General features: G+C 37.2%; 2 protein-coding genes across 11 annotated transcripts in view; one reads left to right on the top strand and one right to left on the bottom strand.

Annotated features, from left to right (window-relative positions):
* The window catches only part of LOC132785271 (uncharacterized), a 46884-nt gene that overhangs the window by 16451 nt on the left and 15712 nt on the right, over window positions 1-14721 (top strand). For 8 of the 10 annotated variants that reach the window (XM_060791284.1, XM_060791344.1, XM_060791325.1 and 5 more), the window contains exon 2: window positions 5811-6595. In XM_060791284.1, coding sequence (XP_060647267.1) covers window positions 6347-6595 — 249 coding nt within the window. In that variant the 5' untranslated portion in view covers window positions 5811-6346. The remainder of the gene's footprint in view (window positions 1-5810; window positions 6596-14721) is intronic. The other 2 variants (XM_060791300.1, XM_060791293.1) reach the window with 1 other exon arrangement.
* LOC132798872 (fibrinogen-like protein 1) lies at window positions 9065-10167 on the bottom strand. The gene is made up of 3 exons (XM_060810875.1): window positions 10030-10167; window positions 9257-9969; window positions 9065-9197 (listed from the first exon to the last, which is right to left on the bottom strand). Exons 1-3 carry the CDS (start codon window positions 10102-10104, stop codon window positions 9101-9103), a joined length of 885 nt encoding a protein of 294 aa, XP_060666858.1. The 5' UTR covers window positions 10105-10167; the 3' UTR covers window positions 9065-9100.

A 14721-nucleotide genomic window follows, 5' to 3' on the forward strand; every position in this document is an offset into this window, starting at 1 on the left:
GAAGTCATAAAATGTAATTTTCATTAGACGGAAGATATCGCGATGTCTATATAATATATCTGTTACTTTTGTGACAAACAGCAACACGGATAAATTATAACTACAATTACCAGTTTTGCAGTTTCATACATTTCATTTTTCGCTGCAATTGTGGGCAGAGTGTGAATGTCTCGAAGGTGGAACCTGCTAGCTGCGAGCATATTCAACAAAGTGTACTCAGCCACTTTTGGCAATCCAAATTATGTAATTTTGTAAGCAAATTGGCCAAGCCAATGGCAGCTAAGAATTGTCTTTCAGACTAAACCAGTTGCCATTCATTTTACAACTCGGAACATTACAATGAAAATGCCATAAATTTGTACTCAATAAATGTCACTTAATTAAATGCAATTGACTCATTTAGCAAATTAATCAATGCAAAATAGCTACAACAAATCGACGCCCACAACAATCAAGTGCGGGTGCCCAACAACTCACCATATAATTAAGCGATTTGCGCATTTGCCTAGCCAATGCTTCCAATTGTTCCTCAGTGAACCAGGCGGAAGTCGCAGCAATCCAAAAGATACATTCGCGTGTGCCTAATAACAGACGCTAAACGAAGGCATTGCGGTATGCTCTGACCACAAAAAGCAACAGCAAAACAGAAAATTGTATTAAAATCGTATTTATTTGCCAATAGAAAAAAATTGCTATGCTCTGGGAGTGTAAAAAGCCTCGAACAAAAAACAACATCTTAATACTGAGTTATATCTATAATAAGTACAAACTGTGGGGTCAAAGTGACGCAGACGGAAGCACAATGGAAACTTGTGGTTTTTATGAGTACATTCACATAGTCTGATGTATTTATTCACCCAATATATATCACTATATATCAGTTGAAGTAAGGGGCGTGGCTGTTTAATGTGCGGCACTTTAATCAAAAAGTATTTATAATTGAATTGTTGCCAGAGTTTTGTGCTGAAAGATTGAGCCAAAACATCAAAGCGATCATAGATACTGAAAATTGAGACATGTATTGTAAGGCCCAGATCTACTTGAATACGAGTATATAAAGCTGTTTTCAAGATTGATGTTGAAAGGAGAACAGATAAGAACCAAACCGAACCGAACAGAAATGACATGAGCAAGGAAGTGAACAATTGTTGTTTGGCAAGAATATGAAATGATTTTACAGCACACAATATAAAGATTTATGAAAAACGATTAAATCTTTCTGTGTTCTTTACTGAAATGTATCGATTGTGCTATAGTTTAATGAACTTTATTTAAATCTTCGCCTAATGATCACTGTAAATTTATTCGAGAAGAACTATAAATAAATGTGCGGTGCACTTTCAAAATCAAATTCAGTAACTAAGCAAAGAAATAGCTTACATGCTCAAACGTATCTTGTTAGCAACCAGGTTTGTTGTCAAAGTCTTTCGTTTTTGCTACGGCTGTCAAAGTGACGCATTGGCCGACACGCGTTTGCTTCTGTTTGTGACTGAGTCAAAACTTTAAACCAGAACACCAGAGCCAATTATGCAAATCTTTGCATTCAGCAGCAGCAGCAGCAGCAGCAAGTGAGCTGAAAACTGAAATAACGAAATTTGCATATCGGTCAATTGTTGCACGATTTTCGCAGCGCACGCGCTAAAAATAACAAAAATGTCGCTTATCCGATTGTGATTGTGAAATAAATTCTTCAAACACCGCAATTGTTTAATTGACAATTATATTTACTTGTACCTTTGCCTCTCTTTTCATTCCAAATCTATTTACGCACTTTCAATGCCACCGAATGTATTGAACGCCTGCGCAAAACTTGCATAAAACATTCCATATATAAAAATAAGCAATTTTTCAGTCGAAGCGCAGCCCACACATCATTTATTTTTAAACCAACAAATAAATCAATCAGCAGAGCAACACCATTTCGTATTAATTTGTCAGCTGTAACACAAAACCAAAAAATTCAGATTAACCTAGATAAAGAGTGTTCATGAGTACAATATAAGTTTAGGCAAATTTTCAAGTGCCACAATTACGCATCGAATTGAAATGCAAATACATAAGTATGAAACATCTGTCAAACAATGCCAGCCCAGTTTTGGCCACAAAAGCCACAGCAAATGGACTTTCGTTTTGGTAATGAAGGAGAAAATAAATTATTATTATTTTTGTACCTCATTGCGGTTGTTTCGCATTCATATTTCCTTACGGACTAATAGAGAAAAAAACTGTAAAAACGAGCATAAGAAATTCATAATAATATTATCATTTACACTGACCTTCACAACAACTGGCGTTGTACATTGTATTCGAATATGTTCGTAAAAGGTCTGCCATGATTACTAAGTAGACTCGAATGTCTCACGTTCGTCAGTGGCGACTCCGGGTGGCAATGTGGTTTTTGTGGTTGCATTGCAAACTGGAACAGAACCAAGTAACACGCATTTCACATTCAAGTGGGAAGTGGTATGGGTTACACTCTCCATGAACTGCAACGGGATTGATAGAAATTATCTACGAGTATATACTCGTAAGTACGTATATAGTATATATTACTACTATTACTATTATTACTATTACTATAAGGCAAATAAATAAAATTGTATTAGCATTTTGGTTTGAGGAGCAGAACTCAATGTTACCAAAATAATTAAACTTTTCAATTTATGTTAGGACATCATGAAATAATCTAAATCTTCTAAAATAAAAATAAAACATAAAATCCAATAACCTTAGATTTGCTTCGTTCACCAACTACCCATAGGGTAGAAGTGTATTATAACTTTGTGTCTTCAGCAAATGGATCTAACACTTAGAAGGCGTAATCTCCGATCTCGGTACTCAAGAAACGACTGCTGTCTTAATTGCTTTGGTATATATTAAAAGTAATAGTATTTTGATATACCAAATATAGCCATAGGTATATTTAAATGCTTTTTTTAGTATATTAATGTAGTATACCTAAGGAATAATACCTTATTTTTGTTGATTTTATTGAAAATGGGTACCGGGTATCCGGGACAGTCTAGCACATTCGACTGTAGCTTTCTTACTTGTTTTGTTTTCCTTTTGAAAAATAACTGCAGCAATATCTCAAGCATTGGGTGGGAAGAAAAATGGTAGATTTAAATTAGAATGGCAGAAGATAATAATAATGTTTCTTCCAGTTTGCAATATCAGTTGACTGTGGCAAAAGTCGGTGAGGCCATCATTAGTATACGCTCGGTCGGTTAATGCATACGATTTGTTGGGATAAAGCTAGCTGGCAGTAACCTTTTGCGATGACAACGTAAGCGATAAGGCCAATTAATCAAATTCTAACGATAAATTGGCGACTTTATTGTGAGTGTGTGTGTGGAAGACAACGGGAAAAATAAATTGGCAACGGTGCGGTGCACAGCATTTCAGTGTTTATTTATGCGCAGCGAGCGAAGTCTAATTACACATAATTGCGCATAATTAAAATTTAATTAACACAATCAAGCTGCTCGCTGAGCTGACTGGAACTGCTATGTTGAGTCGAGTTGAGTCGAGTGAAGCTGCTGCTGAGCCTAGCAAGAATTGAAGTCAAAATAGTGAAACCGGCAAAACGTGTCCAAGGTGCTTAGATGTGAATGTGTCTTTCGGCCAAGTTGCGTGCTCTGGCTCTGACTATGGCTTTGGCTTCAACAGAGAAATAGTGCAACCGAAAAAATAATAACAACTTTTATTTGTAGCCCAAGTGTTAAGAGACAAAATAACGCACACCGAAACGAAAACGAGTGCAAGTTCAACGGCGAAAAACGAGTTTCTCATTTTATTTGACTCACTCGTATTTATTTTATTTGTTGTATTTGTTGTGCTTTTATGGCAAGCGTAACCAACTCTCCAACTCTCTGAAACTTCAGCCATGGGCATTGGCAGCGTCATCGTTGGCATATGAGGAAGTTATTGCCTCAGCAGCAACAGCAGCGCTCGACGCTCGACACGCCAAGATCAGCGAAAGAAAACTAAGTAACAGTTACTATTTAGCGGACCAGCCAGCCAGCATATAAAATATGCAGTAAAATTGCTTTTCTTTTAAACTGACCATGAGCATGGGGAGCGAAAAGGGTGCGGGGGGAGCGACTCACGGCTAGCGGCTGTTGTCGGTGGTGTACAAAGTGGGTCCGTGTGGTGGGATTGCATCGCTGACTCGGCCTGTGTGCTAAATTTGGTTTCTTATTTAGCTTAACTGGCGTTTCAGTGTTAATGCCGCCGAACACTTGTTTTGACAGCACTGGCACAGTGGGGCAAACTTGTATTCATATGGGATAACGTCAAAATTAATGCGACAATGCTATTAAATATGAGAAAATTAGTACACTTCTTATTTGAATGCAATATTTAAATGGGGTCGATTGGAAACAAAAAAAATATATAATTAGCAGTGGAAAAAACAATTGCTTTGATTGTTGATGTTTATAAAATATATAAAAAATTACTTTAAAAATATCGTAATATGTAATAATTAAAGCCACAGATAACAGAACCTACTTTGTTATAAATCGACAGCACTCTTACAGCAAGACAATATATATATATATATTCGAATGGGATCAAAACGAAAACTCAATTTTTGCGATAATGCGTATAAAAATACCCAAATTAATACACCATCTGCTTGATAGGCGTTAGAAGTAACACTAGTTTTTAGTTATCCCTTGAAAAAGTTTGTAAATTTGTAGGTCGGATAAATGCAAATTTATTTAACAAAAAAAAAATTGTAATAGTCATCGTCTTTTAAGCCAATGTTATTAAAAATATCTGGGAATATACTATAACTGTTGCTCATCTATAAGCTGAACACTTGTTTTAACAGCTTTAAAAGAACAACTAAATTGAAGCGACAATTAAAAATACTTTGATTACTTGGTCCAATCCAATCCACCAACTGTTGTTCTAATAGCAAAAATAAAAAAAACAGGCAAAGTTTATCAAATAAATGAATATTTATTTTAAATAAATGCTAATTCGACGAACTTTTCTCGAATACTATTCACATGCTTCACAGCATGTGAATTATTTCGAAAATATAATATTATTATTATTAGAGTGATTAATATTCGCATATTCAGGCAAAATTGGAAAACGAAATGAACATGTATTTTAAATTAAATTAATCGCTTGCTTGCCAAAGACCAGACTTGATAACACTCTGAATGTAAGGTAAAAAAATACATTTATTTGCAAATGTAATAATGTAAATTATGAATCAACTGAATCACTGAAATCGCCGTCTGCAAAATACGATTACCGTGCAATTTTTGACAATAATTAATGTATGTTGTGTGTTGTCATTGTGGCAAGTACTCGCTATGGCGGCTTGGTCAGTAAATTCTACGCCTCTATGCCTGTCATCAAAAACAAATTAAATTAAGTACCTTTACCAGAATCAGACACATGTTACAAGCCGGCTGAATGACTGACTGGCTGTTGATCCAAGCGGAAATAGACTGTGACATCCGCCGAGTTGCTGACAGCTTCAACTCGGCTGATGAGGTCTCTCTCTCCGTTTGTGTGTCTGTGCCTCTGGTTCTGGCATATCCGCTGGACGTTGGCCGCAAATTTAATTAGAAATCTGCACGGACTTTGTGTTGGAGTTGGAATTGAAGTTGAAGTTGAAGTTGGTTCAAGGCACTCGGTTTCCGGTGCTGCCACTGGCGAAACGGCCAAAACAAAACTGAAAAGAAATAACAAAATACCAGAAAATCAAGAAAAAACAACACATTTTCACACTTTGCAAATATAATTAACTAACAAAATTTCTTTTCATTCTGCTCTTGTCATTTCAGCAAACGCAAACGCACAAACACACACATAGACAGACTCAAATTAGAGCGTGAAAGCAATAAAAAAAACACACGGGCAGCAAAGCGTGCAAAAGGAAAAGCAAAGAAAATTATCATAGTTAGCATAGAAGCAAGACGAAAGGGGGAAGCGAAAGGGGGTTATAAGTGTGCACAGTAGCATGGCTAGAACGTCTAGAAAATGATTATTATGATAATAAATTAAACTTGCCATTAATTTAGTAACGAAAACGGCTGTCGAGACGGCAGAGAGAAGACTGTAGACTGTAGGTAGCATAATAACAATAAATAATAATTTGAAATAGGCGAGCGAGAATAATACACACACACACACACATAAAGAGAGCTAGTGACTTGGGCCCAAGCCACAAACTGAAGCCCAGTGCAGCAGCCTCAGAAAAAGAATACGAATAAACCAAACTAGACGACGAAGAGCAGCTCGAGCGCGTCGAGCGTGCAAATTAAAAGCGCACAGTAGCACGAAGGAATACAGCACACAACACAGCACAAACTGAAGCAACATGGAAGTGGCAACAACAAACAATCACAGTCAGAGCCATCATCATAATCATCATCGCAGCAGCAACAGCAGCAGCAACAACAACAACAACAGTGGAGGAGGCGGTGTTGCCGTTGGCAGCGGTTCCCGTTCGCCATTTCAGCGAGAGGTGCGTGAATGGCAACGCATCGATCCGGACACTGGAGCCCTGTTCAGCGGCCGCTTGGAGGCAGATCGCTGGATAAATGGACCACTGAACAGCTATGGCAAGGTAAGGGACCACAACCATACCAATATTATTTGTGCAACTTGAATAAATTACTCCCCAAGTGCAAGCAAGATTTTAAATATGTTTTTGCCAATTTAAAATGCATTTGTCTTGCACTTGAATTTGCTCACTGAATTTTGTTCAGTGTACTCAGTGTCTACTGATTGATGCCCCCAGACTCAAACTCAGGCCTAATTGTTGTTGCCTTCTTTATTTGCCAGTCTGCTGCTTGGGCTCGAGCATCAAAATGAAATTGAAAGGCACGCTCCGGGGCAACCTCGACTTCTCTGCACTCCAGTTGAGCGCTCTAAATGTAGAGGCGTCTACTAATTTAGTGCACTCTGCATTGGTGCTTTTGTGCCTGATTGCCAGTTTGGTTAGCTGCCTTTCGATTTTAATCGGTTAATAGTTTATTTAGCTATCAAGCGCATGGCCCGCCCCACAAAACCATCTCAGCTTTGGGATGCTAGTGAAAACGAACTTGGGCAGTATTTTCTACTTCTACTTCTAGTTGAATCTGCTGGCAGAAAATAATTAAAAATAAAAAAGTATTATGATGGCTAACTTTATTAATTGTTTTAATATGAAATAGATTCATTAACTCAGATTCTTAGTGGAGAAATTAGTAATTTACTTAAAGAAGTAAAGTTGCCTTTTAATAAAATAATTTAATTTAATACTTGAAGATTATTTGTGGAATATTAAGTTTGAAATATTTTGTTGGTTAATTAACATATTAAAAATTGTAATGGGAAATATTTTCACATACTCAGACTTTCAATTGTGAAGTTGAATAATTTCCTTAACAAAAGTTGTCTTTAATGTAAATACTTTGAATTTTGTTTATTTTCATATATTATATTTTAAGAATTAGATTCGATTCAAGAAATCATGAGAAAGGAAATATTTTTTTGTGAAAATGTGTTTTAAATTTCAAATAGGGTCTTACCATAGCTGCTGTGACTGACAATCTGATGTGTTTAGTACTCTATAGTATATTTCGATCATATAGTATAGTTTTAGAATTTTTGTGGTATATTAATTTAATATATTTTAAGTATAAAACTTTTCTGTTTTGCTCTAATTCAAAATGGGTAGGCGATCAGACCTTTCTGTCGCTTTCTTATTTGTCATAAATACATATAATTCCAATATTTATTGTGCAGTAAAATATTCAATCAAAATGAAGAGACCAATTATTACCTCAATTCCTCAATAGAATATTTGCGTAAAGTTAAGTGGTATTAATGTTGTTAAATTATTAAGCGTGTGTAATCGAGGTTTTGATTAATTAATTGGTCAATAATAAAATGCCAATAGCAAAGATTAGAACTCTCCAGAAGAACGCATAAACTACTATCAGATAGAAAGTAGCTAAGCAGCATCTTCTTTTCCTCTCTTTCTCTACCCCTCTCTCTCTCTCTTTCCCTCTCTCAGCTGTTTACAATTATGAATTTACAGTTCCACTGCTCATCAGGCAATTACCCATAGCAAAAATTCCAATGATGCCACTGGGCATGCGGTTCGAACCGTTAGCTACGCATAGCGAATAGGAAAAACACTTTGATAGATCTCCATCGCACAGCAAGTTTGTTATTCTGTCTGGTTTGGTTTGTGTGTCAGGCAACTCCAACTCCAACTCCAACTGCATCAGCATCAGCGTCCACATCAGAGAGTTGACCATCTTCACTGAGGCATAATTAACAGGTCGCACGCAATAATAACAAAGAAACGTCAATCTTTTGCTCAGATGCTCAGATACTAAATACTAAACACACACAAGTTGTGTGTGCCACTTATTAATCGATTTGCTGGCGAATCTAAATGAATGAATCTTTCGTATTAATAATTACCCAAAAAGTGAAACAATGCGCATGGCCAAGACACTTGAGAAAATTCCAGCAAATGTTTGTATTGCTTTTGTTTTGATTTGTTTTATCTACCTTTGCCTTTTTTTACACATATACACACACACCTACGTTAGTAATTAATGCGAGCTCTTCAGATTTCACTTGTCTTTTGGGCCATTGATTGCTCCAGAATTTGTCGGTCCTCAGTCCGCTTGGCAATTATACTATATGCTTGCTCATTCAATGCTGAGAGAATACAGAGCGACTCTTTAGTGAGCTCCAAGTGCCGGAGTCGTCATCGTCTTGAGTCGTGCGTGTGGCCAAGTCAAGTTCGCGGCTCAAGTGCTCTGATATATATAAAAGATAAAACTGAAATACCCAAACATCTGATGACATCATCGCAGAGTAGAAGCATTCGCACATTCCTTCAACGAATTAAAAGTAATCTATAAAATTGTACCATATGAATTTATTTGTATTTAACAAATCTCCACGTTATCTTGATCTTCATTTTACTCTTTTGATCTGATCATAATTTGAGAGATAAAACTAAAATACTCAAACATCAGAAACCATCTTCGCAGTGTGGAAGAATTCCTTCAACAAATCAAAACTAAGCTACTAAGCCATATGAATTTATTTGTATTTGAAGTTCACTTTACACTTTTGGTCTAATCATAATTTGTGAGAACTTGAGCACATTTCGTTGCCAAGGATACCAATAGAATCCACCGTTGTAGGGACCATTGAGATTGCTGCAATTAAGTCACAATCATTACAATATTATACTTATTTCAATTTACGAATTACTTACCAATGATAGCAATTGTTAAACCACCAGCCAGAGCTATTCTCATCCGCGCAATTTCTATTGCTTCTATCGTTGTCTTGATCAAAGGTTGAGAACTTCATGTTGTCGTGGAATCTCAAGCCATCGCCTGCAGTGCCTGAGAACTTGCCAAGGGAAGTGATTTGGAACGATGCGTCGTCATTGCCAATTGAAAAACTATCGTATTTAGCATATCGGGTCTCATTGTTCAAGTTCTGAAGCACTATATAAAGTTCGTGAGGCTGCGACTTGGTGATCAGATGCAGTTTGTCAAGACCAATGAAGAATTCTCCTTGTAAATCACCAAAGCCCCTTTGATAGTCTCTCCAGTCGCGGTTGAAATTCTCCTTGCCATTGGTGCGACGCTGAATCACTGTCCACCCGGAGCCGGAACCAGCTATTGACGAGTCACAAGAAACTTGGAACGGTTCTGCTCCAGGTATTTTGATAGTATGTAGTTCAGTTTCTTTACACAAACAGCTGGAGGAGTGGCATTTATTGGACTCAAGCACATATTCGGAGAGTAGAGACTTCAATTCCTTTATTTGCTTTTCCTGCTCCTCAATTTGCTCTGTTTCCTGAGCAGTTTTAATTCGCAACATTGCTATCATTTCATCCTTGTTGAGTGCCGCTTTTTCAAGTTTCTCTACTTCGCCACGTAAAGTGGCCACTTCTCTTTCCAAACTTGGAATAGTGTTCTGTAAGTTTATTGATTTAAGTAAATGATTTCGAATACCTTAAAACAAATAAATACTGACTGTTTGAGCTCCATAACAAGTTTCTGAAAATGTTAAAAGCGCAAACAAAGAAAATACAATCGCACTTTTCAACATTTCTTTGAAGTAATTTTATAAAACCAACCGATGAAGAAGCCAGACAAATGAAAACTAATTCAACTTATTATTTAAACATGGAATGAAATGTCGAGTTGAGTTCAAATCTATTCTGCCTCTTTACATATATTATCAGCTATTTATTGTGTTCACAAATATATAATTAAAGAGTATGTATTTATACAACACATTTGAATGAAGCCTAGGTCATCAATACGCCTATCACCTTCTAATCTACTATAAGACTGATGTTTAGTTTACATGTATTTAGAATACAACAATATTTATTATAAATTTTTCTTTATATGAAGGTATAGTTTATAAGTCATTTTTCATGTTTTAAAATCATATGTTTTTAATTTTCCCAATTGTTGTTGTTTAATAAACTTTTTCACGAATACCTCTGAATTTAATAGGCCTAAAAATTACTCATATTTACAAGTGATATAAATTATTCTAAATAATTGTTTTACCTAACTGAATTTTATCTCTTTCTTTATCCCAGAGTCACTCTTTTTAGTCAATTTCATTTCTACAGCCGTAAGCAATGTGCTTTAGGGTTAGCTTTGATATTTTGGGCTTCATTTACTATTCCTATTCATTTTTATTGTACTTCAGATAGAAGACCTTTTGCCAATTGTTACAATCACTCACTCAAAGTTTATATGCCCTTTTGAATTCACTAGATGGCTGCAGGGTATTGAGAAACTTGCTGAAATTTGTTGTTGCTGCTTTAGTTTTGTTGCTATTTCTATTGCTGTGCTGTGAATATATATTTTGTACTTTTCTGCCTAACTTATCGCGATTGAACTTTGTTGCCACTGCTGGCTGCCGTTGTCGTTGTCGTTGTCGAAGTTGTTGTCATTGTTGTTGCCGATAGAAGCAATCAATAGAATCGAAAACAATCAAAGAACTCTCGAACTAGAAATTGGAGCCGTAGTTAAAGTCAAAGCTGAAACTATTTGGAGTGGTCACTTCCAGTTGAAATAGTCGCACAGCTCGGTTGATTGCTTGCTCTGCGACTGAGACTGAGACTGGCCGAGGATTTATATCAATGGCAAGTCTATTGACTGAATATATATCCCGCTGTGTTTGTTTGCCGACAAAGTCAAAGGGAAAATTGCCGACGCGATGCGATGCGATGCGACGAGATTCGCAAGCCCACGAAAATTTCAATTGAATGAGCTCAATGGGAACGATCTTTGATTTGGTGCCAGACAGAGCAGAGCAGAGCTGAGAATAGAATAGATCAGAAGACGCATCCCAGCTAAGCGCAGATACCGTTACAGAACTCAAAGTCATGGGTTGCTTCATTAATATTATGGATAGTTGCAACAACAACAAGAAAAAAGCAAATTTACATTTTACCAGAGCGCTCGCGACATGCAGCATTTGAATTATTTTTCCAAAGTTGGAGTTGATTCTTGACGCTGAGGCTGGAGTTGGAGTTGGAGTTGCAATCACCGCGGGGCAGACGTAGCATGTGGCAATCCAAGTGCAGAGTAACGGTAAAAAGCCGCTGGCAGCAAGACAGACAATTTTTGTGGGTCAGTAGGTTGCCAACCAAGACAGAGGAAGAGAGCTTGAGACTATTGAAGATGCCTGCTCCAGCAGCGCAGCGAATCACCCCGTTGGTCATTTGGCCATTTGACGCTCTGCAAGCCATTTGTGCTATGGCTACTGCTCGTAAATTACATGCAACTAATTGAGGATGTCATCTAACGCGACTCACTTCAATTAAGCACCGCCACTTGTTAGTTTCCTGTATTACTGCATCTCGCGAGCCCACAAACCGACCATGATGTGGTCTTGAACAGCAAAAAAAAAAAATAACAAAAAAGATCTTGTATATATATAATTCGTACATATATCTATGATTTAGTTGCACAAGCGGAAAGTACTCGCACTCGTCTAGTCGTAAAGGCAGCGCACGCTGTGCTCTATAGAGATATAAAGCCAACGAGATCGTGACAGAAATAATGCATATAAAAATGTATATTATTAGCGTTTAAGAGGCGCAGAGCAAAGCCACAGCATGGCCAACAAAATGGCCATTGTTAGGCCAAGAAAGCAATTTAAAATGCAGCAACGCACAGTGGGCTCAAGGTAATATAATTGGCCGATCATAAATATGGCATTGCAAGTAGCTCATGTGAAACATATTAATAAGAGATACATACATATATGGTGGAATACAAAAATACTCAATTTTGTTAATTATATATATTTTAGCTTTTTATTGTAGTTATTTCTGGCTTATTTTATATTTTCTTTGAGACTCCTGTCCAAAATTATGCGACATCTTAAAGTTTTGTTTCGTCAGTGGTAGAATAATGGGAAAACGATAAAGCGCGAAATAAAGTATGAAGAATAATAGCGCAAAGTGTGATAATTTGACTCTGTTTGCATATTCCGTTTCAAGTAATGGTAATTTTAGCTATGCTGCACTTTGATCTTTGCAAGCGGTATTTTCGTGATTTGAACTATCTTAAATGACAAACCAAGAGATTTTTTTATTAATTGACATTTTTTAATTTATTTCATATATGTTTGTATTTTTTAATTTCTATTTTATTTACTTTTATATATTTTTAAATGTCAAAAGTCATCTGATAAATATTATTGTACAATTTATGAAAAAAAAAAAATAAAATGAATATGAACTTATTTAGCTATTCATTAATAACCTAACTTATTTCGCTCTATTGTTTTAAATTAATGCTTAATGAAATAGATTTCTTATCACATAATTTTATTGTTGAATTAAAAAAATTAAGAAAATATGAAAAAATAAATTAAAATAATAATAAAATAATGATAAGTATAAGAAACACTTAATATCAATGTAATATAATGTTAGGTTATAAAACAACCATAGCATGGCTTGCTAGTTCTCACTCAGGTTGGTCACACTGTGCGCGCAAAGTCAGCTAAAAATAAAAAGAGTCAACGCTTTGGCATGTCTATGCAGCGATCTGCGCAGCCCTGCCGCCAGAAAAGGCGACATGCATGCGCAGACATGGAGCATATGGCAGGCAGAGGCTGACACAGACGGACAGACAGAGAGGCAGACAGACAGACAGACAGAGAGTGAGGCAGACCATAAGCTGAGATAGACAGTCAATCTTATGGCTGGAGACAGCCACGAAGACGTTGACGTTGTTGCGGGCAGCAGCATCATTAAATTCGTTTAAAGCATGGCTTGGGCGAAAATATTTTGGCATAGGCCAAGAGACAGAGTCGGGGGCTGTGTCTGCTGTGGCTGTGGCATAGTCTGAGTCTGCGGCAGCATCTACAACGTCTCTACAACATCACGACTTTGGCTTTGGTACTCACTTGTAATATATGCGAGCAGCGCAACATTTGCTTTTTTTTTTTGGTTGGTTTTTTTTTTGCAGCTGCCGCATTTCGTTGAACCTTCAACTTGACTTTGAGCAGAAAACACAGCACACAACCAACCAGCAGCAATAAAGCCGTTGAGCATTTTTTCTTACTGCTGCTGTTGTTGTTGTTGTTGTTTTCAATTTGACTCGTATCGAGCATAAGGCTGGTGCTTTGGAATCGCATTGCTTTATCAGCAAATGCGAAGCCAGCAGCATGGGGGCTCAAGTTCGAGATCATGACACTGATTCACTGATTGTTTTGCCGTGCCAAAAGAAATATTTCCAGGTCCCGCCAGCTGCTGCTTTGATTAGACACCCCTCGCCACCCCCCTCTAGAGCTGTGTGCATGCAGATTGGCACAGCTTAATTAGCTGGCAGGCGAAATCAGGCCAAGTCAGGCCATAAAACTGCATTGAGCGGGCCAAGTCGAAAATCCTACACATGTTCTCACTAGCGAAAAAGAGGTCATCGATAGACACACTACATATAACTGCAGTCACTAGACAGCAACAGCAAAAAGTGTAATACATTGCCAAAAGGAGATTTAAGACAAAGTCTCTTCAATTCTCCTCCGCCTTCGCCTTCTTCTTCTACTTCTCCTGCTGCCAGCGTGGTGGCGTGAGAAACTCAACGACAGAACGTGCATAGCCCAAGGGTTCGAAACCCGGCTTATAATTTATGTCTGCGGAACGTAGCTGGATATCCAAGTACCCGCTTACCCTTGGCTGCTGCCCAAGGATGAGTGTGACTTTAAGGAGCTGCACACAAAAATGATTATGCATTTGCAATTTGGCCTGTGGTTAAATGCGGCGATCATAATGCGGCCAAGACCGAAATGAATTGTTATTTCAAAGTATCCCCCAGTGACATCACTTTTGGGAAAACTTGTAGTTGTAGAATAAAACGAAATACTCACTCCACACATCTAGGCATATTCTTGATTCTTTTTGTGGTAACAACCCAACAAGCTCAGCTTTGTCTTAGTCACTGAACAAAAACCCATGACTCAACTCACAGCATCGATACATTTTGTATGTTCGTTGTTATTTTTGTTGTAATCAAATTTAATGTTTGCCATTGTTGTAGAGATTGTTGTTGTTGCTGTGCATTTGCATGGAAGTGGAGCATTGAGAATGCATTTGATTTGGTCATTGACACGAATATGCCCAAACTGAACCCTAATACAAAAATTCTAGCGCTATAAATCATAGTCATAATCGATTGCCACAATCGA

The sequence above is a fragment of the Drosophila nasuta genome, chromosome 2L (assembly GCF_023558535.2).
Source record: "Drosophila nasuta strain 15112-1781.00 chromosome 2L, ASM2355853v1, whole genome shotgun sequence".
Classification (NCBI taxonomy): domain Eukaryota; kingdom Metazoa; phylum Arthropoda; class Insecta; order Diptera; family Drosophilidae; genus Drosophila; species Drosophila nasuta.

What these genes read in the sequence shown, in the direction of transcription:
- LOC132798872 (XM_060810875.1), bottom strand. Translation starts at nt 10,104, where the DNA reads ATGTTGAAAAGTGCGATTGTATTTTCTTTGTTTGCGCTTTTAACATTT. An exon ending in CTTGTTATGGAGCTCAAACA is followed by an intron (nt 9,970 to 10,029) that starts GTCAGTATTTAT and finishes ATAAACTTACAG; the next exon opens with AACACTATTCCAAGTTTGGA. An exon ending in TTTAACAATTGCTATCATTG is followed by an intron (nt 9,198 to 9,256) that starts GTAAGTAATTCG and finishes ACTTAATTGCAG; the next exon opens with CAATCTCAATGGTCCCTACA.